The following is a 19,620-nucleotide window of genomic DNA, read 5'->3' as shown; positions in this document are numbered from 1 at the left end:
CACGTTCGAGGTGTCTAACTCAAGGCTAAGAATACGAAGTTCAAGCCGTCTTAATGACGATGGAGGCGAAATCCCTGATCCGCAAATAGCGCCGAGTAGCTTGAGCACTACACTGGGCTAATCAACCTTGCCAAGGACCAAAGATCCAGTTGCCTGCATTAGTACACGCAGGGTACTTGAAGCAGATGTGGTCTTTGCACGAGAAGCTGTTTGTGACTGGGGTAAGCAGCCTTCTGCATCACCCACATGCGTTCTGCAGACCTACAGTTTTGGCCCCCGGTTTTCCATGTGCGAATGCTGGCTCTCTCTTTCTATCTCTCGGTCTCTCTCTCGCGCGCGGGCTCGCTCGCTCGTTGCCCTCTGCTCACCGCTTCCTGCTTCACGCAGTAAGGGGAATGCATGCGGACACGCTCGTATTGCTGGATGATCGCACCGCGGTCCTGGCCAACATGCGTGCATTGGAGGAGGGGCACACGAGGAGCGGGTGACGTGCGTTGGGCAGTCCAATGCAAGACAAAAGAATCACGCGCGTTTCACGCAGATGGGAGTGTGGCGGGCACATCTTCACGAGCGAAAGCGAGGGGACATTCTGCGGAGACTAGGTTGCTTTTTTTTCATTCTTTTATTTTGGCTTCTCTACGGTCGTGTCGGCCCGAGACGGAGGTTGCTGTCAGTTCACCGGCTCCGGCAGATGCCCTTTCACGTCGGTGTCCTACGTGCCTAGGAAAGCGCCAATCTCCTCCGCGATCTCAGCGTTGACGTTCTTGAATCGCTTGACCTCCTTGCCGGCCTTGTAGATCACGACGGCCGGAGCGTCGGCGGGGGTGAGGCCCAGCCCCTTTGCAGCAGACTCGTTCTTCGAGATGTCGACCTTGTAGTTGTGAGTGGTGCCCGCGTGCTTCTGCGCTCGCCTGTCACATGTTTAGCCGCAGAGACGGGAGCTACAGGTGTTTGGAAAGCCTACTCCTCAGCTTTTGGGTGAACCTCGTCCACGTAAGCGAAGATGAGGACGTACTTGTCGTCCTTGGCGATGGCCGCCTCGTACTCCTCTCGGCTACAGACGTGTTAGTGCGCGGGCGACCTGTCGGGACCACGACGCAGCGTACCTGGTCAGCTCGGTGTGAGACATGGCGAACGTGTATGTAGATTTTGGTGCTTGGACTGTAGGTTGTGCTGAGCCTGGGAGTACAGGATAGTATTTGAAAAGGGGGCAAGCATCCGGCCCTTATATAGACGTCGCTTTCCATCTTAGCAGTAAGAAACATTGCCAATTTAGAGCACGCCACGACATTGCTGCAGCGTCATCACGAGCGTGACGAGTCCATGGCCTAATCAGAGCTCGCTCCACGGTAGATCTAACGGCTGCTTGCAAAAGAATACGGCTGTGCTCCAAAGATAGGCGTGCCTAATGCATGGGTTGGCGGCAATCTTCCGGTACGAGACACGAATCGGCACCAAAACGATGCTATGATTCCGACCTCGCAAGGGGGTCTCCACAATTGCGAATGAGCATGCAAGACCTGCGACTTTTGCGACTCAGTTTGTACAGACGTAGCTTCTTTGGCCGTGGCAGTGATCGTCTTGAAAGCAGCCTCCAACAGCTGCGGTGCACATGCGGGGAATGGGTCTTCAGCTTGGCCTTATCGCAGGCTTATCACACTCTCGTCTTACTGCTGCCAGAAATTAAACGACGAGCAGTTCGAGTAGTGCTTGCTTGGGCGTGTGAAAGCAGCCTGCCCCGCCCACAAACGACAAGTGTTGACTTAGGCTTGAACCAATTCTCGAAGTCCGTGCCGAGATCGTCTGGGACCACTAGCTCTGTGTTCTTCTCGCCAGGCCAGTATTGAAGGACGTTCGAAAACGACCGAACCACGACGCCGTCATCGGCGAATCATTCTTTTCTAGGTTCGAATTTCTGCTGTTGGGAGCGGGAATCAAGGCCGACTAAGGCTTGGAAGAGGTTCGAATAGACTTTGAGCACAATACATTCCGTCCTAGCAGCTGATAGAGAATTTGAAAGAGCCTTTAAACCACACTTCAAATCAATTGAAAGCCTCCTGGACACATATAATGCAAAACGACGGACAAAATTTGCTAGCGCTTTAGAAATCGTTGAACAACAAGCGACAAGACAAGTGGCAGTTCGACTTCAATTCTCTTAATTGAGTATCGTATCTATAGTACTGGTCACTCCAGCACGAAGTGCGGCCTGTGACAGGGACCGTCCGGGATTATCTGCACATGCGTGATCGCAAGTTTGAGACAACAGGAGTGTCTCTGCAGACTTTTTTGATCGTCGTAACAACTCGATGCCCGCCAATCGACTTTGTAGCCCAAAACCGAAAGCAAAAGACATTGTCGTGAGATCAATGGGATGCATTCCGTTGCGCAGTCCACGGCACGCCATGTTCCACAGCCAAACACGTCCATCCGCGACGTTTTGGGCGTGGCGAGCAGCGCTCGCGATCGTTCGCCCAGGAAAAGCACACAGGAAAAACCAAAGCTTGACTGCAAGCTGATAGAGGGGTAATAGTAAGCCGGAGGTGTTCACCTTTTTGGCTCCACTCAAGCTCTACAGTCGTGAACGCAGTCCAGACACCGCCGCCCGTCGACGTTGACAGCGCAAAAATCACACACTGCCTTGCCGCACGCAAGACATGAAAAAAGATCCCGCGGCTCGAGGAGCGTCTGATCAGCCACGTCGGAGAGCGCCAGGGCTCGATCGCAGTCGTCGCAGAGAAGGCTGGGCGTCTCCTCTAGTGCGGCGGGGGTGGCGAAGATAGGCTGTGGTCGACGTATGTTCCAGAACTCGTGCAGCGTGCTGCGCTGCGGAGGGCGGGACGGTAGGGACGGGACGAGAGACGACGGAACGGGCTCGGCATGAGGGCGTTGTCGCTGTGCATCGAACAGCTTCTGGATCGTGTGTTCTACGGCAAAATGGATTAGCATAGGTGCTTCGCGTGTGTGCTGGCGAGCTCGTTGGGGCCGTGAAAACCAACCGTGAATGGCGTCCTCGTTCGGACGGCTTCGCCACCGCTTGCGCGTGCGCCCTTCGTGGTCGTCCATGTGGCGGAATGGTTTTGAGACAGGGAAACACAGCTCCATCTGCGCGTCGACGTCCGTCCGCGAGGGTGCGGGCTGCCACGGACTTGGGGAGGGCGAGGATGACGCAAAGGACGAGACGGAGAGCGACGACGGCGAGGATGTATCTTCGGATGACCGCTTCCGCTTGAGACCCATCTTCGCGGATATTGCTGCAAAGGGTTTCCGGAAAGCAGGCGACGACGATTCGATTGTGAATTTTCCTTTCTGATAAGCTGAAGGGCGGTGGTGGTTGTTGGTCAAAAGATGAGACGCGCGATGTGCGGGTTGGAGACACGCGACGCGAGGCTGGAGTGCGTCTAGTCCCAATCGGGAAAATTAATGTGGTTCTGCCTCCACTCGCAGCCATCACCTTTTGTGAGCAACAGCAACACATTCGAGAAGCCAGCTACGGTCAACACGAATTTCTTCCGTAGTAGAAGCTTTCCAATGATAGCACCTGTCTCCCGAGGTGAAGTTTGACCCCGCAAAGCACCGTCATCGCACTGACATGGGGAGGCAATTCGCGCGATCAGAACGCTTGCAACCTGGCGCCAGCCACAAAGCTCATCACGTTATAGAGTCCGCACGTTCAATACATTATTCAATAACTATTTCGTTGTCTCCTCTAATACTAGCACCGTGTAAGTAGCTTTCCTGGGGGTATCACACACCGTCTTGCAGCAAATAAGAGCGGAATATCTTTCATGTACAATAAGCAAGGATCACGTAGCTTCTGTTCTTCCATCACGGGAGTTCCCAGCCGAGAACATTGATGCGCGGCCAAGCTGATATTGGTACCTCAGAACCTCCTTCCGCGTTCTGTTGCACGCTTCTCAGCGACAGATAGGATTTGTGGAAATGTGAGTACTCACTGGTCGAGCCTCTGCCCGATTCAGACGCTGTGCTCGCAGGCACATCTGAGACTCGGACAGCTCGATGAGAAGCGGACGTGCTGGCAGATGAGGCAGCCCAAGGCAGCGATCGCTTTGGCAAACCACTCCTCGAACTGGAAAGCGGAGCTGTGGCTTCGGTAAGTGCGGATGGTGAGGCATCGACGGTCGGCGTCTTGTTCAGTTGTGCAAATGCATTTCTCGACGCACGACGAGATGTGTCTTTCGAAGGGGACGATCCAAAACTCATAAGCTTAAGAGATTTTTTCTGCTTAAGAGTTTGCGCAATGCCTGTCGATGCGCCAGCTGGACTTGCTGCAGCTTGTGAGCGAGGAGACGGCACGTATCGATCGAGAACTCGTCGTGCATACGGCGGTCTTCCGCGACTGCGGGGAGATGCCTGACTGCCGCTTTGATATCTACAAACGATTAGAGCAAATTGTACAGTGTGTGGCCACGGCACGTACCTGATATCTTCAGCAGCAAACAGGCCATCAAGCTTGTCTCGTGTCAGGACACCTTGGATGTAGATCGGTTTGACGATACGCTTCGCGTAAAAGTTCTCATATGAGACTGGCCGATCTCCTGATTCCAAACACTCTATACTGTACGGCAAGTAGTCTGTCTTGTTGCGTATGACATAGTCATCCCACAGAAATTGATGCAAGTGATTGCCACTGCGTTTGATATCCTTAAGTAGATTCGTGAAATGTTTCAGATTGCCATTGTAATCCTCGTACGCAGTTGTGAATTCCTGATATAGAGACTCAAAAGAAACCGTGACCATGGGTTCTTCTGCGTTATTCTCTGATCGTACATTGTGTTCTTGAGCACCGTGTTCATCAGATATCCTTCCTGGGTTTGAATCTGTCCTATCTAGCTGGTGAAAATCGTCATCACCGTCGATGACAACTGCCTTTTCCGAAATTGCATGTGACGACGTCGGTGTGTTCGAAGATATCTGACCGTCAGGCTGATCTTTAACGTCAGCGCGTGCTTTAGCCTGCATAGCTCTGTTGCGATTTGCTTGCTTCCTTGCAGCCATGAACTTCATCTTCTCCTCGGCAGCGGTCAGAGCCGGATCCTTGATTACAGGCTCCTCCTGGCTGAACCCAAACTTTGATTTATGCGGCCTACCGCTAGTTGCAGCAGGGGAGGCCAGAACATGCTTACCCAAAACCTGCCGGGGTGGAGTTTTAGGATCAAGATCCATCACATCATCGTCGCTAAGTATTGACTGTTTGCCGAGAGGAGAAGATTTGGCCCTAGATATAGCAGAGGAGCTTTGCGTGACTGATTTCTTTTGTGCTGACGCAACCAAATCTCTCTGCAGCTGTTCCTCTGCCATTCTGTCTGCATTTGGACTAGACGAGAGAGGATTCGGCGATTCCTCACTCTGGTTTCCGTCAAAGAACTGGGGATTAGATGTACGCTGAGCGAACTGAATATCAGGCGTGTATGGACTTGCGACAATCCTGGTTTGAGCACTCGAGGCTTGTTGTTGAGCACGTGAGTGAGGAGGGCTAGACCCAGCTGCCGACTCAATCTTATGCGAACCAGCGGGCTCTGACTTTGTCAATGTGCTTTGTGGTACTAATACAGATTCTTCTAGAAATGGATCTGCCGTTCGGTCCGCATTCGCCTCTGATAGGAATTTACGTGAATTCTGCTGAGATGGCGAGGTGTCGAATTGGCCACGAGAGCCCATCTCCACAGGTGACAACTTTGACTCCGCCGATTTTGTTTCGACGTCTAGGTCTGGACTGCTATCGGGAGGCAGTGATTCGTCTACGACAATCTGTTCCCGTTCCTCAGGTCGGGTGGACCATCGCTCGCCTCTCGTGCCAAGGAGACTGCTGTCGGGGGGTAGTTCATCACGTCGGCTGCCAATGGGTGATGACAGCGGCCATGATAACTCTCGCTCCGGGGAGCTAAGTGGTGTGCGGGACGAATATGACGTTTTCGACTCTCGTGAGATAGGGCGTGATGGTATCGACTCATCGTGAGCTTCCTGTTGCAATGCCTCTGCGCTCTTGCGATCTTCGATTTGCTGCAGTATAGCACGAGGAATATTGAGCAGGGGAAATTCCCTGCCAGGAATTGGAGGGTTCCAGGACTCTTTCCGATCCAGCAACTTCTGTTGTTCAAGTGGGACGACACAATGCGATCGCTTGATCTGAGTGAGACCATACCAAGGTGCCCCACAATTCGCGTTGGAAGACGGTGAGGCTCCCAATAATCCAGGGTCGATGTCGTGGCTTTTTGTTTTGTCTGCTTTCCATTCATCACCATCTACTAGTGCAGATACAGGATCGTGGTCAACATCGTTGCCACTGTGATCGGCTTGACCTGCGAGATCAACTTTTGCGTCCTCCGTTTCAATATTCAATCCAGTATCATCCTCGTGCGTGTCAGCAGCATCCGTAAGATCGATGAAACAAGGTTGACGAGTCTGATCAGCTGGACCTGCTTTGCCGGTTGTGGGATTCACAGCCTGACCTTCAACGTCGGGGCTGGTCCGATCAACGTAGTGTACAAAGCCAGATGTTGGTCGCGTGGCGGGTAGCATTTTGATCGACTCCATTGGATCCTTAAGCAGCGGGTTTTTAAATCCGTTTCTACCCGGTGTGGATACCTGCGTGCTTCGCGCCGGGGCGATGGGATTGGCAAGGTTGATGGCACTGCTCTGCTGCTTCCCAGCGCCGCCGGCAGCCCACTGAGTAGCAAAAGCCTGACTATCTCCACTTGCGAAAGGTGTCAGATGTGTTAGATCATGAACTGAGGAAGAACTTGCTCCAGCGCTACCAGAAGATCCTGGCCGGCTACTGTGTTGAACCTCCTGTAGCCTCTTCCGAGACAAGTCCTTCAGAGTTGCCAATGCCTTCTCAACACCTGACCGCTTGTGGATGTCCTCTGGGTTCCCGAGTGTGCCCTGTCGCATGCTATTGAACACGGCGACATGACGAAGCTTCAGCTGTACGCGTTCATCTGACTTTCCCATCGTTGTTGCTGTGATTTCAAACTCAGGAATGGAAATTTGCATACCAGGGAGGAGATCGGCGACATCCCTTTGGCCCTGAGCTTCTAGTGCCTCACAAGCCTGCCTCGTGAACACCGCCTTAATAGCGACATGACCGTCTGAAAGGCGACACTTGAATTGCGCCGGGGAAGCGACGATGTCGAGGATCTGGACGACTTTTGCGACCGAGCGAGGGTGTTTGCGGTATATGGACAGATTGCTGCCGTTATCGCTGAAAATGCACGAAAAATCTTTGTCGCTGAACCTGCTCACTGGCCGTTTCTCAGCTTTGATATCCTCAAGCTACATTATACGAGGGGAGGGCGTCTCAGCAACGCACGTTGCTTCCACTCAATGGCCTCTTTCAGGTCACGCTCAATTTCTGGCCCAAGCCAGTCTCTCATCTCCATCGCCATGATTGAAGGGTGTGAACTACCGCATAACGAGGAATTTTGGTGCGACCAAACGTTCAGAGCGGGCTAAGAGTGACTATTCCGCGGCTGTGTGTGTTCATACGTCGAGGAGAGCGGAGAGCGGAGAGCGGAGAGCAGAGAGCGGGCGCGGGCGGTACTGGGTGCAGCGTGATCACACGTGGTTGTTGGTTTCGAAGGCCTTGTGGAGATAGAAGCGTTCCAGAGCAAGCATCAAAACGATCGTGCAGTGCGACAGGCTGGCATCGACGTCGGTGCATGTCATAGACGACATCGACGAGACGCGGAGCCGAATAACGCGCAGGCACGTGACCGCGGGTTTGTTGGGAGCTTGGGCCAATGACGATACCGTCAGTCAGCCGTCGTCCTCGACACCGCCAACACGCTGCACATGGAAGAATACAAAGTTGGCCTAGATCGCAGCACTTCAGTGTAGCTTCATGAAGTACTCTATTTCCAACAGCATATCCTCTCCATATCGTTTCGTTTTGCTTATTTAATGCAATATCCTGTTCCACATGCGACTCATACTCTTGCGGCCTCCGTCCTGTCGCTTCCACGCTTCCGCTTGCACATATTTCGCCGTTGCCACGCCTAGGCTGAACAGATAGGAGCGCTCTAGCGTGTGTTGGAAATCGAACATCTCCCCTCTTTCAACCTGTGCCTTGTGCTGAGACACACGATGCACATGTATCTAAAGCAGCTCTAGGAGAGAGCCTTGCAATATGCCGTCCAAAGGAAGTGCTCAGCTAGACAGCCCATCTACCTCCTCTCTCGCCCTTTCACACAATCACTCTCGACGACCTTCGCAAGCTTCGGTTTCGCCTAAGCCGGCACTCGACAAGCATGCCCTGTCTCAGACACTGGACACCATCCACACAAGCGCCTCGAAGTCTGAAGCCCTCACCACCTTCGACGACTATGCCTCGCCACGGCCTGGTACAAGGAGCGAGTCGAAAGGTTTCTCAACGGATGCGGTTCAGAGCGGGCTGAGTAGTCTGTATAGCCGACTGAAGGCCACGGTTGGTGGCTCAAAAGACGTAGGGGGCCCAGCTACGCCAGCGCTGACAGGCCAGAATCCCCCCGTCGAGCTGTCTATTGACAGTACTATCGCTAGACACAGGCATACAAATAGCAGTAGTACCATAGTGTCTCCTACCGCCGCGTCTTCTTCCTCCCGAGTCCAGTCCCCGCTGGCTACCAGCTTTGCAGCTTCGAAAACCCCCAGTACGGCTGTGCCCACTCCGTCAGGGGTGTCTCTACATTCACGGTCCTCTTCTGTGAGACCTGCTTCGGTAGCGACAAACGCCTCGGACTCGCTGAACGCAGCACGGGCAGGCAATGGTGTTGCGGGGCAGAATCCTGATGCTACAATTCGCTCAGCTCCGGCCTTAGCCTCGCCTACGACAAATGTCCCACCAGCGACTACTGAACCTACTCCTACAGATCCTTCACGAACTGCGCGCATTGGCGACTCTATGCTTTCGCTAGCCAAATCCCAGAGTATGCAGCGCCAGGACTCCGATATTGGCAGCACGCTGTCGGACCCGTCGAGGGTGCATGATCCAGATCAGACTCCGCGTGTCAAATCCAAGGCTGCACGATCCAACCTTCAGTTTGAAGGTACTTCATATGCCTCACGGTCTTCGCAATCCGTCACCTCGCAGGACGAGGATGAACCAACGCCCGCTCTGGACAAGTCGGCTCTGGACGAGACCCCTGCAATGGCTAGCTTACTGAGATCAGAGCGTCCCCCTTTGATACACGTTGGGCAATCCCACCTGCCTGGATTTCGAGCGTCTCGAACCAACTCTTCGGACGCAGACCTGAGCTCACTAGCTACCACAATGCCTCAGACGCGCCGCCCTGCTGCAGAAGACGTCGAAAAGTTTCCGCAGATTCACGACTCGAAGCCGACATCAACTCAGGAGTCCAATGCACCCCGCGTGAGGACTAAAGTGCTAGCCAAGGAACTATGGATGCGAGATGAGAATGCTAAGGACTGCTTCTATTGTGGAGACACCTTCTCGGCGTTTAGGCGGAAACATCACTGTCGGATTTGCGGAAATGTCTTCGATGCGAAATGCACCGTTTTTGTTCCCGGCAAATTGTTTGGTCAATCTGGCCAGTTGCGCACATGCAAGCCCTGCCAGGCAATCGTATACGGCACAGACGATGACTCCTCAGAGTACACGGATGATGACAGAATGTCAATCTCTGGGCGATCGTTCTCCTCACGTTCGATGACGAACTTTGACCAGCTCAAGGCGCTTCGCATCGACACAAACATGGTGCATCCGCTCGAGGACCACCTGGATATTGGCACGCCATCGATGGCCGTCCCCATGTCACGTAAGACGGGCAGTGAAGCCAAAAGACGCTCCACAGTCATTGAAGAGAGCCAGCACAATCTAGCCCGGCCCAGTTCTTCGAGGTCACTGCGGTCGCTCAGTGGTCGTCCGCGCACAGCTGGACACAAACGTCATAATTCGCGTCACGCACATCAGCATATGAAAAGCTTGAGATCATCGGAAGACAGAGTCCCGTTCCAACGCGGGGACGCTGATTCGTCGAGATCTGGCTCGCTTTTGCCAGCTTTCCATCATGATAACATTATAGATCCAGACTTGGCACCGTTTCTATCTGATGATGGATCGAGCGAAGATGACACAAACATCTTCACAACGCTGAATGCTGATTCTCAGTCTCCTGGTAAAGCAGACGATCGAGTCGGGTTTGCGGGCTTACTTGCATCGATGCGAAGAGGTATGGGATCTAGTGCCATTGGCAATGCTCGAAGCGACGCAGATAACATAAGTATCACAAGTCGCGCACGCACGAATCGCAAACGAAATGCCAGCATAAGCAGTGCACAGAACGTTCGTGCTTCCCCGAGGCGAACAAAAAGCAATAGTCTTCTAAAAATTCCCTTTGGTTATGGTTCTCCCGCCGCAACAGCGCTTCCAAAGCAGTCTTCAAATGTTGGAAGTGGGTCCAAGATGATACGCAGTGCTGCGATGAGAGGCAAATCTGCGCCTGAGCTGGAGCTGAATCAGGCGAGTCTGCAGCATGTGAGACGCTTGCTTCGCCAAATGCTCCAGGAAGCATCTATACCGGACATCAAGAGATGGGAAAAGGCACTAATACCAATTCTGCTTCAATGTACCGACGACGTGAATCCTGACATCCATCGCAACGACGACATTGACGTGCGACACTACATTAAGCTGAAGAAAATTCCCGGTGGCAGGCCCGGGGACACAACGTACGTTTCTGGCGTCGTCTTCTCAAAAAATCTAGCGTTAAAGAGTATGCCCCGCTCGATTCCCAACCCACGCATCGCTATCTTAACGTTCCCACTTGAGTATGCTCGTCACCATAAGCACTTCATGAGCCTGGATCCGGTGATTGCGCAGGAACGTGAGTACCTGCGCAACCTAGTCAAAAGGATCGCAAATCTAGAGGTCAATCTACTATTGGTCGAAAAAAGTGTTGCCGGACTGGCACTGGACTTTCTCGAACAGGCGAATATCGCTGTTGTGTACAACGTCAAGTCCTCTGTCTTGAATGCGGTTGCCAGATGCACACAAACACGACTGATCACGTCACCTGAAAAACTGAGTATGGATCCAACTCATCTTGGCAGATGTGGTAGTTTTGATGTCAAAACTTACGTGCATGGGGCGATGAAAAAGACCTTTATCTACCTATCTGGTTGCCAACCGGACTTGGGCTGCACGATCGTCCTTCGCGGAGCCGAGCTCAGTCACCTTCGGAGAATAAAAAGGATCACGGAATTTATGTGCTATGTTGTGTACAATCTCAAACTGGAGACTTGCGTTATGCGCGACGAGTATGTTCTTATACCTGCCACGCTTCCGCTCGGGACGATCGACGTCGGGCAGCAACCATCTGAACTGGATAAGAAGAGCGTACCGACTACGACCACTATCAAAGAGGCTAAAGGTGTTGAAGGGGATGCTGTCATTACGGTCCAATCTGCGTCGGACGATGATGCATCGGCTGCAGGCGATACAGACATCAGTAGAAGTACCTCCGCCGATATGGCACTCAAGAATGAGAGGCTCTTCAGCGCACTTGTCGATGCCTCGAATCCGCATTCATCCACAGAATATGTTGAAAAACACAAGTCTAAGATTATATCTGCATCTCCCTTCGTTCACTTTGTACCACCATATCTTCTAGCACAGTCACGACAACAAGAAACGAAGTTAGCAGAGCTCAAGCAAATGCGAGACAAATATGCCCCCGTGGCAGAAGAAGATTTCGACGAGAAGGACTGCGGTCCATTCCAGCTGGTCCAGCCTGATATGGTACATCGTTTGGTAGAGAAGCCCACGAGACAAGTTCGTGATTTCCTTTATGCCGTTCACAATGCACGCTACGAGAAAGCATTACACGTGTACCAAACCCAAAAGCGACAGTTTGAATCTTATCTACATGGCAATGCAACCCTATTAGATCCGTTCAACCACCAAAGGATTGCTGTGTTGTATAGCATGGTCAACACAAAAACTTCAAATCCATGCGTGGGTCCTGATGTGATTGCCCTGAGCTTCTACAACGAACACGATCTGGAGGATGACTTTCTACCAGACATTACACTCGGCCAGTACGTAGAAGACCTCTGTCTCTCTGCCGATAGCCCCTGCAATGCGAATGCCTGCGAAGAGAGCATGTTCAACCACCATCGCCAGTACGTGCATGGAGAGGGCCAAATGAGCGTCATCATTCAGCAGTACCCAGCGCGTATCCGTGGCATGCACAATACTATACTCATGTGGAGTGTTTGCCGCGTGTGTGGAGAAGAGACGCAAACTGTTCCAATGTCGGAAAACACTTGGAAATACTCGTTTGGAAAGTACCTGGAGCTCACATTCTGGAGCACACCGTTGCGTCCTCGTGCAAGTGCTTGTACTCACGACATCCACAAGGACCATATCCGCTACTTTGGGTTCAACAACGTCGCAATTCGAATACAGTACGATACTATTGACTTGCATGAGATTATCGTGCCTAGACCGACTATCACATGGAACGTAGACAAGGACCTGCAGCTCAAGAACGAGCAGTACTCGCGTCTAAAAGATCGATGGGACAAGTTTATGGCTTCTGTCAAGCATCGCATTGACAGCATCCACGTGGAAAGCGTAAGACCCGAGAAGGTTGAAGCCTGCAGAGCTGAAGTGGAGCGATTAAGCAAAAAGGCGAAAGAGGACCACGAGGCCTTGATCCTGAGCCTGCAAAACAAGTATATGAACTCGCGCTACTATGAGCTTATACCACTGAACAAAGCTGCAAAGGAGATGCATGAAAACTCCATCATGTGGGACGACATATTTCTGGATTTCGAAAATGACTACTTCCCCTCTGAAAAGGACATTCGGCGACTCGCGCAGATACAGATCAACAAGTTCTTGGATCGAGATGCATCGACCACATCCATCTCTTCCATGGATGACGGAGGAGAGAACGTGGGTGCAGATCTCAAGCAGCCCGACGAGGAAGGCGGAGAAAGTGAGATTTCTGGGTTATCTCGCAGATTATCTGTCCTGTCTCCTGAAGATACCCAAAACGTTTTGGCTTCCGTCATCAAGGAGGATCAGCTGAACGAAAGTAGTGAACCGCCCCCGGACGGCGCCTTGTCCTCAGTTGGCGTGGACCCTACTCCAAAGAGCCCCGTTTCAAGCACAATAGTCGCAGACGCCGTCGATCGTGAGGATGTAAAGCACTTGGATCTAGCCGTGCCTTCCGATCTAGCAACTCCGTCGCTTGTTCCCACAACCGATGCGACCTTAGCCCCAATGTCGCCTACTCAACCATCCACAGATGCCGCAGGTAGTGGACACAACGCTGAAGATTTACAACTGAACCCACGAGTCGCCAAGACCGTTGATCAGATGCGTGAGACTATCGAATCTACACCCCCTACCAGCGGAGATGGAACTTCCGCCGCACAAGATATAAAAACTCCCAGGCCGATGCCTAGTTCGGCGCGAATCGATCCGGTTGGAAAGAACATCTCTCCTCCATTGATTCGCACTCGCTCAACACCGCAGCCTTCAGTCCTTCTTCGACGCCAGCAAAGCTCATTAAATGAACCCTCCGCAGCGTCATCGACGTCTAACTTGTCAACTGCAAGTAAAGCAGAACGTCTAAAGAACTTTATCACCGATCCTGCGAGAGCTTTAGAGAGAAGACTGGGACCTGGTGCTTTCCGCAACGCACGATCCGTTTCGAGATCTCTGATTCCTCGATCAGTGCCTACCCAGCGGAATAATGATTCGAGGGTGCTTACACTTCGACATCATTTTGAGCAGTTGAGCAAAGAATTTGAGAAGCAGCGTATGCGCGAGCGAGAGCAACGTGTTGCCCGTGGTGGACAGCAAAGAGCGTACCCTTTTGCGTTGTCTAAACCTGTAGTTGAAGTATACAGAGACGCACACGAGGCTGTTCAAGAGCGGGACTCGGGAGACGAAGCGGAGACAGAAGACGCATCGGCTCGAGTAAGTTTTGAGAGCACCGGACCTGGAGGCACGACCGCAACCACGATAAGCGCAGAACACTCTGTCGAGCAGCCCCCAAGTCAGTCTGATCAAACAGAAGAAGGAACAAAGGATGTCAGCCTTGAGAGCTCAACCGGCTTGCCTCGAACGTCTGAAGAAACTCTGGAAGGGAGTGACACTGAGCAAGCCAGCTTGGACGACTCCGACATGCCAGAATTAGGAGCTGATACCCAGCCAATGTCACCAAACGACTCCAGCATTGACCTCCAGGAACTGAAGCAGGAGAAGACTTCGCTCTTAAAGATGCTGACTAGTTTCTGGTCTGAACGGTCCGCCAGTGGCTGGTCCCCCCTTGAATACCCTTTCCATGCGAATGAGCATGTTTGGGGTGACTCGGACATTATTGTTCGCGAGGACGAACCGAGCTCTCTGATTGCTCTCGCACTGTCGAGTGCTGACTACAAAGCGAAAGAGGCGAAGTTCCGAGGGATGACTGGTGACGCAACGCAGGAGCAGATTGACCAGTCCATTGAGCATAATTTGTTGCATCCCAAGAACACAAATATCCGCTACGCGTTCCAGAACCGCGGCGTCCGCGCGCACACAAAGATTTTCTACGCAGAATCCTTCGACGCTCTTCGTCGAAAGACCGGCGTCGCAGATCGTTTTGTTGAGTCACTGTCCCGCTGCTTGAAGTGGGATTCTAAGGGAGGGAAAACCAAGTCACTCTTCCTCAAAACGTTGGACGATCGCTTCGTCCTCAAGTCCTTGAGCCAGGTTGAGGTGAACGCATTTTTCAAGTTCGCGCCAAACTACTTTGCTTTCATGCACCAAAATCTGTTCCACTCTCTGCCGTCGGTCATCGCAAAAATGATGGGCTTGTTCCAGGTTACGATCCGTGCCCCTGGCACCGGCTTGGAGTTCAACTGGTTCATGTTGGTGATGGAAAATCTCTTCTACGACCGAATGCCAAACCGTCGTTTCGATCTGAAAGGTTCGATGCGTAATCGCAAGATCCAAAGCACGGGCGAACAAGACGAGGTCCTTCTCGATGAAAACTTGGTTGACATTATTTTTGAGAAGCCAATCTTTGTGCGTGAACACACTTGGCGGCTCTTGAAAGCCTCCGTATGGAACGACACGCTGTTCTTATCAAAGCAGAACGTCATGGACTACAGTCTCATGGCTGGTTTTGATGACAATGCAAAGGAAATCATTGTCGGTATCATCGACTGTATCCGCACGTATACCTGGGACAAGAAGTTGGAGACCTGGATTAAAGACCGCGGCAAGAATAAGCCAACGGTAACGTCGCCAAAAGACTACAGAAATCGGTTCAGGATCGCGATGAGCAAGTATATCCTGCAGGCGCCGAGCTGCTGGCATCAGTTTCAAACTCACCAAAGCCATATTGTTCAAAGGCAGTCACGACTTCCAGATCCCAACGCAGATCAGAAGAATAGAGTTACACAGAATGCAGAGGATGGGCGCGTCAAGCCTGGCGAGGAGATGTGGGCTTGAACTAGATGGCGTGTTTTAGGAAAATGTCTAGAAGCTTCTTAAACTATGGCATGGATATGAAAGCTCGAGGCTTATACTTCCCTGGTTTTTAATGCTTTATGAGTGTAGATTAGACATGAATACTTTCTGCCCGGATCAGATTCTGGCTTAATCATCTCGAGAAGTTCGTTTACACGCATGCAATTTGGAAATTCCTTGGTCTCAACATTTCGTCAGATGTAAGGCGCGAATTCTCTACTTCTATTTCCAGCATCTATGCTCTTGTTCTTGGAAAAGATCAGAGAAGGAATAAGGTTATTCACATAGAGATTGAAGTATTTCTTTCGCCAATTTCTTCAGCGCCGAAATCACGGGATCTTTGAGACAAATCCACCATCACGCTCAAAAATCTCGCCCAGAGTCTTTCCAGCACGAAGAACTCCTAGGTCATGATACCTTCCGCCTACCAGCGTCAATCCAACGGGAAGTCCGTTTTCTCCAGCAAAGCCCGGTAAATTGAGACATGGGGCGTGTAGAATCGTCCACATGCCGTTGAAGACTGCGCTTCCCGTGCGTTCAATGCCCACCGGAGCCTCGTCGACCACGCTTGGAGTGATGACCACGTCGTACTTGCTGGCAATCTCGTCCCACAGGGGTCTGAGGCGCGCGCAGCCGTCATAGCTTTCCAGCAGCTGCTTTTTCGTGAATCTCTGGGCATTCTCCACGTGGGCCTGGATCGAGGAGTGCAGCTTGTCTTTTGCCAGAGAGTAGTCTGGCTTGTCAGGCTCGTGTGTTCTTTGCAAAATCAGCACGGGGAAGACTCACTGCCAAGAAAGGACGAGCGGCCTTCGCCCGCCAGGATGATTTCGTGCCATCTGGAAATGGCGGCGAACTCGGACGGCAGGTCAAGCTCGCATACGTTCGCGCCGCGACTGGCTAGAAGCTCTTGGGCTTTGCTGAAAGCGTTCCGCGTGCCTGGTCCTGCTTCGGGCCAGACGTGGGTTTTGCAGAACGCTACCTTTGCGCCCTTCAAGTCAAGAGGCTGCGTTGAAACGACCTCGTCGTCGGCTAGCTTGAAAACAGAGGCCAGCAGATCCAAGTCCTCAACTGACCTAGCGTAGAGACCTACGGTGTCACATGTCATAGAGTATTGCGCAAAGCCCTCCCTTGAGATGGCTCCCCACGTCGGCTTTATCCTTCAATTAGCACGGGGTGAAATGCATGTTCTTTTGTTGAGCACAAGTGACTTGCCTTGAACGCATATATCCCGTTGAATGATCCCGGACGTATCGTACTGCCTACTGTCTGTGTACCCAGGGCAATAGGAACTTGATAATCACCTACTGCCGCTCCCGATCCGGAAGAGGAACCACCTGGCGTACGGGTGGGATCGTGTGGATTCGTCGACGGACCTCCCACGACGGTACTGGCGAATTCTGTCGTTGTGGTCTTCCCAAAGATGAGCGCTCCAGCGGCTCTAAGTGTGATGACCGCTGCCGCATCCGCGGTTACCGTTGGCTGGCCTCTGTATATTTCAGAATTGTAGGCCGTTGGCATGTCCTTTGTTAGGTACACATCCTTGACGCCCACCGGTATCCCGTGTAGAGGTCCTCTTTCCGGTAAAGGGACTTTATCCAAGGCTTTCGCCTGCGTTATGACGGAGTCCGGGTCAAGATATGCCCAGGCTTTTACGACGGAATCTCGTTTCTTGATACGATCGAGCAACGCCGAAGCATAAGCCTCTATTGTGAGATCGCCATCTCTAATTAATTTAAGGGCTTCAACTGCCGAAATGCGATGTAACTCTTTTGCACACATTGTTTTAGTTTTCTTCTGACAGTTTGACGACGAGAGAATCCATGCACTCTACAGAATTTGAAGTGGGGAACAATGTCGACGTGATGTTGCCTGCTATTTCCGACGCGGAATGCGTAGATTGAATCGCGACTTGCGCTGATCTTCGCCAGAGACAGACAGATTTGGTTTTCTTTCCCACGAAAGGGAAAAATATAATCGATATAAGTTTAGACTTTAGGCGAAATCTAGCCGTCCTGCAGCGTGTTCTTAGCTTATCTATCGGGTGTATGTGCCGATGAAGTGATGATTATTCCCGTAACGAAATCGGCATGAGTGAAGCAAACTTTTATGAACGCCGACGAACATGGATTCTTTTCGTTGCCGTGTAATGCAGGCGCTAATGGGGGAAAAAAGAAAAGAAAGAGATAGAAACGGTATGAAAAGTATTGACTTGACGAAACCTGCCTTGTGAATGATAGCAATCTGTTCAACATAATTGCAGGAAGACCTGTTTGCATAGCCATAAATCACGCCAGTTGGCCCGCTTTGTACGGATAATTCTTCGTGAATGCTTCAGCGATTTCTGTCCTCGTTGCAACCCACACTCCATCTTTGGCAGTAATATACTCCACGAACTCCCGCAAGGCATCGAACCTTGCTGGTCGGCCAATGATCCTGCAATGCAGACCAATCGTCATCATCTTCGGGCTTCCCTCCACGCCTTCCTCGTAGAGTACGTTGAAGGCACGCTTAACGTGGTCCAAAAAACTTGATGGATCGCTGAAGTTGGAACCTGGTGTGAAGAATTTGAAGTCGTTGCAGTCATAACTGTAAGGAACTATTAACTGGCCCTTGACACCATGTTTAGTGGGGACATCTGTCCAGTACGGAAGCTAGAGTGTAAAGTCAGCGCTTCAACATCAAGCAAAAAGCTTGAGTGGTTGGTTACATCGTCTGCATAGCTATCTGAATACCAAAGAAGCTCTTCGCCAAGCTCGTCGTACACTTCGCGAACCAAAGTCTTGCTTTGAGGGCTGGGGCGTCCATAGTACCAACTTCAAGTGTAACGTCAGTGTCCATAGAGTTGTGCTTTGGAGCAGCGAAAAGACAAGTGGGATTGGGATATAGCAATGGGAGTAACGATTACCCTTTGGGCGCATATCCACTCAATCTCTTGAGAGACAGGATTGCTGTTTTGATGTACTCCCGTTCTTTTTCCACTGGAAAATCATGATAATCAAGCCAGCGATATGCACTATGAATAGGTCAGTTTCAGTCAGTCCAGACGTCTTCACACACGCCTGCATCCCACTTCCTGTCTGCAACACAGCAACGATGTGAAATGTTAGCTTACTGGCTTGCAATGTCATGTCCCTCTTCAACGCATCTTTTAACCACCGCAACATTCGCCTCCACAGCCTGCGAAACTGCATACAGCGTGAATTTCATCCCATGCTTGTTGAACAAGCGAAAAATACGCCAGAATCCCACTCGGCTTCCATACTCGAACTCGGATTCACCAGGAAGGTGTCGCGAATTGATTTTTGCTGGCGCTGTTGGATTCTCCTTCAAGTTTGGCTCCGACTGCCCATCACCGTGCATAATTGAGCGCTCCCCACCCTTGCACAACAACGATCAGTATGATTTTTGTTGGCTCCAAAGGAAAAGTCTCACTTCTTCATAATTGACAACAAAAGACACTGCGATTTTCGCATTGTTTGGCCAACGCGGGTTTATAGGGTGCTCGCCATATCCGATGAAATCACGATCAACATCGTATTCCGGTCGTGGAATATATGGTCTGGCCATGCTCTACGAACAATCTAAACGCTTATAGACTAGGCTGGGTCTCAGGAACTGATGTATAGCGTGAAGATTACTGCTAACGATGCTCTCGATCTAGCGGAAGGAAGAAGTACGACCAACATGCACGGAGCGTACTGATTATTATCTACGCAATCACTGTATCCCGTAAGCACACATCACTACTGTCCAGCTCGGTTTCTCAACGGCGGGAATAACCACGGACAGCATGGTCGGATTGACTGATAACAGTGCCAGAATCGCATGAACAGGCAAAGTTTCGGGAACAAGTTAGCGACGGCTTGATGAGCCAGCCAATCGCTTCACGACATGGTCTGGTAACTGCGAGCTGTGGATCCTTTCCCCTCGCGAATGTGTGCACTGCAGGGGAAACCCCCAGTATATCACTTACAAACCCTCTAGGCTGCCTCCACTACGTTCTCATCTACGTCTAGATATATAGCGGCTGCACACCTCTCGATGCCTTTCATCTCCGTAATGCAGCTTCTAACAGAACGCAAGCTACGCCGAGCTGAGGGCGCTTCGTGGCCTCGACGCGTTTCGACGTG

General features: G+C 51.6%; 6 protein-coding genes across 7 annotated transcripts; 1 reads left to right on the top strand and 5 right to left on the bottom strand.

The window, feature by feature from the left end:
* Nucleotides 1-587: 587 nt before the first annotated feature.
* Nucleotides 588-1,493, bottom strand: PV09_07035 (uncharacterized protein). Its single transcript, XM_016360751.1, has 3 exons — nucleotides 1,107-1,493; nucleotides 965-1,054; nucleotides 588-911 (listed from the first exon to the last, which is right to left on the bottom strand). The coding sequence occupies exons 1-3, from the start codon at nucleotides 1,127-1,129 to the stop codon at nucleotides 713-715; spliced, it is 312 nt and encodes a 103-aa protein (XP_016211428.1). The 5' UTR covers nucleotides 1,130-1,493; the 3' UTR covers nucleotides 588-712.
* Nucleotides 1,494-1,991: 498 nt separating this feature from the next.
* On the bottom strand, nucleotides 1,992-3,375 carry PV09_07034 (uncharacterized protein). Its single transcript, XM_016360750.1, has 2 exons — nucleotides 3,000-3,375; nucleotides 1,992-2,927 (listed from the first exon to the last, which is right to left on the bottom strand). The coding sequence occupies exons 1-2, from the start codon at nucleotides 3,238-3,240 to the stop codon at nucleotides 2,566-2,568; spliced, it is 603 nt and encodes a 200-aa protein (XP_016211427.1). The 5' UTR covers nucleotides 3,241-3,375; the 3' UTR covers nucleotides 1,992-2,565.
* Nucleotides 3,376-3,665: 290 nt separating this feature from the next.
* Nucleotides 3,666-7,668, bottom strand: PV09_07033. 2 transcript variants are annotated; one of them, XM_016360749.1, is made up of 4 exons: nucleotides 7,334-7,668; nucleotides 4,442-7,265; nucleotides 3,957-4,393; nucleotides 3,666-3,903 (listed from the first exon to the last, which is right to left on the bottom strand). In XM_016360749.1, exons 1-4 carry the CDS (start codon nucleotides 7,407-7,409, stop codon nucleotides 3,884-3,886), a joined length of 3,357 nt encoding a protein of 1,118 aa, XP_016211426.1. In that variant the 5' UTR covers nucleotides 7,410-7,668; the 3' UTR covers nucleotides 3,666-3,883. The 2 variants fall into 2 exon arrangements, with proteins under 2 accessions (XP_016211426.1, XP_016211425.1); XM_016360748.1 differs by having other exon boundaries at nucleotides 3,666-4,393.
* A 139-nt stretch (nucleotides 7,669-7,807) lies between these two features.
* On the top strand, nucleotides 7,808-15,655 carry PV09_07032 (uncharacterized protein). The gene has a single exon (XM_016360747.1). The coding sequence runs from the start codon at nucleotides 8,150-8,152 to the stop codon at nucleotides 15,470-15,472; it is 7,323 nt and encodes a 2,440-aa protein (XP_016211424.1). The 5' UTR covers nucleotides 7,808-8,149; the 3' UTR covers nucleotides 15,473-15,655.
* Nucleotides 15,543-17,579, bottom strand: PV09_07031 (uncharacterized protein). The gene is made up of 3 exons (XM_016360746.1): nucleotides 16,703-17,579; nucleotides 16,277-16,640; nucleotides 15,543-16,223 (listed from the first exon to the last, which is right to left on the bottom strand). The coding sequence occupies exons 1-3, from the start codon at nucleotides 17,267-17,269 to the stop codon at nucleotides 15,820-15,822; spliced, it is 1,335 nt and encodes a 444-aa protein (XP_016211423.1). The 5' UTR covers nucleotides 17,270-17,579; the 3' UTR covers nucleotides 15,543-15,819.
* A 191-nt stretch (nucleotides 17,580-17,770) lies between these two features.
* Nucleotides 17,771-19,057, bottom strand: PV09_07030 (uncharacterized protein; the record flags this gene model as incomplete). The annotated part of the gene is made up of 5 exons (XM_016360745.1): nucleotides 17,771-18,141; nucleotides 18,198-18,303; nucleotides 18,396-18,503; nucleotides 18,603-18,868; nucleotides 18,923-19,057. The coding sequence occupies 5 exons, from the start codon at nucleotides 19,055-19,057 to the stop codon at nucleotides 17,776-17,778; spliced, it is 981 nt and encodes a 326-aa protein (XP_016211422.1). The 3' UTR covers nucleotides 17,771-17,775.
* Nucleotides 19,058-19,620: the final 563 nt, after the last annotated feature.

Source organism: Verruconis gallopava, assembly GCF_000836295.1.
Source record: "Verruconis gallopava strain CBS 43764 unplaced genomic scaffold supercont1.26, whole genome shotgun sequence".
NCBI lineage: Eukaryota > Fungi > Ascomycota > Dothideomycetes > Venturiales > Sympoventuriaceae > Verruconis > Verruconis gallopava.
The sequence above is the reverse complement of the archived record's forward strand: the minus strand, read 5'-3'. Positions and strand labels throughout refer to the sequence as shown.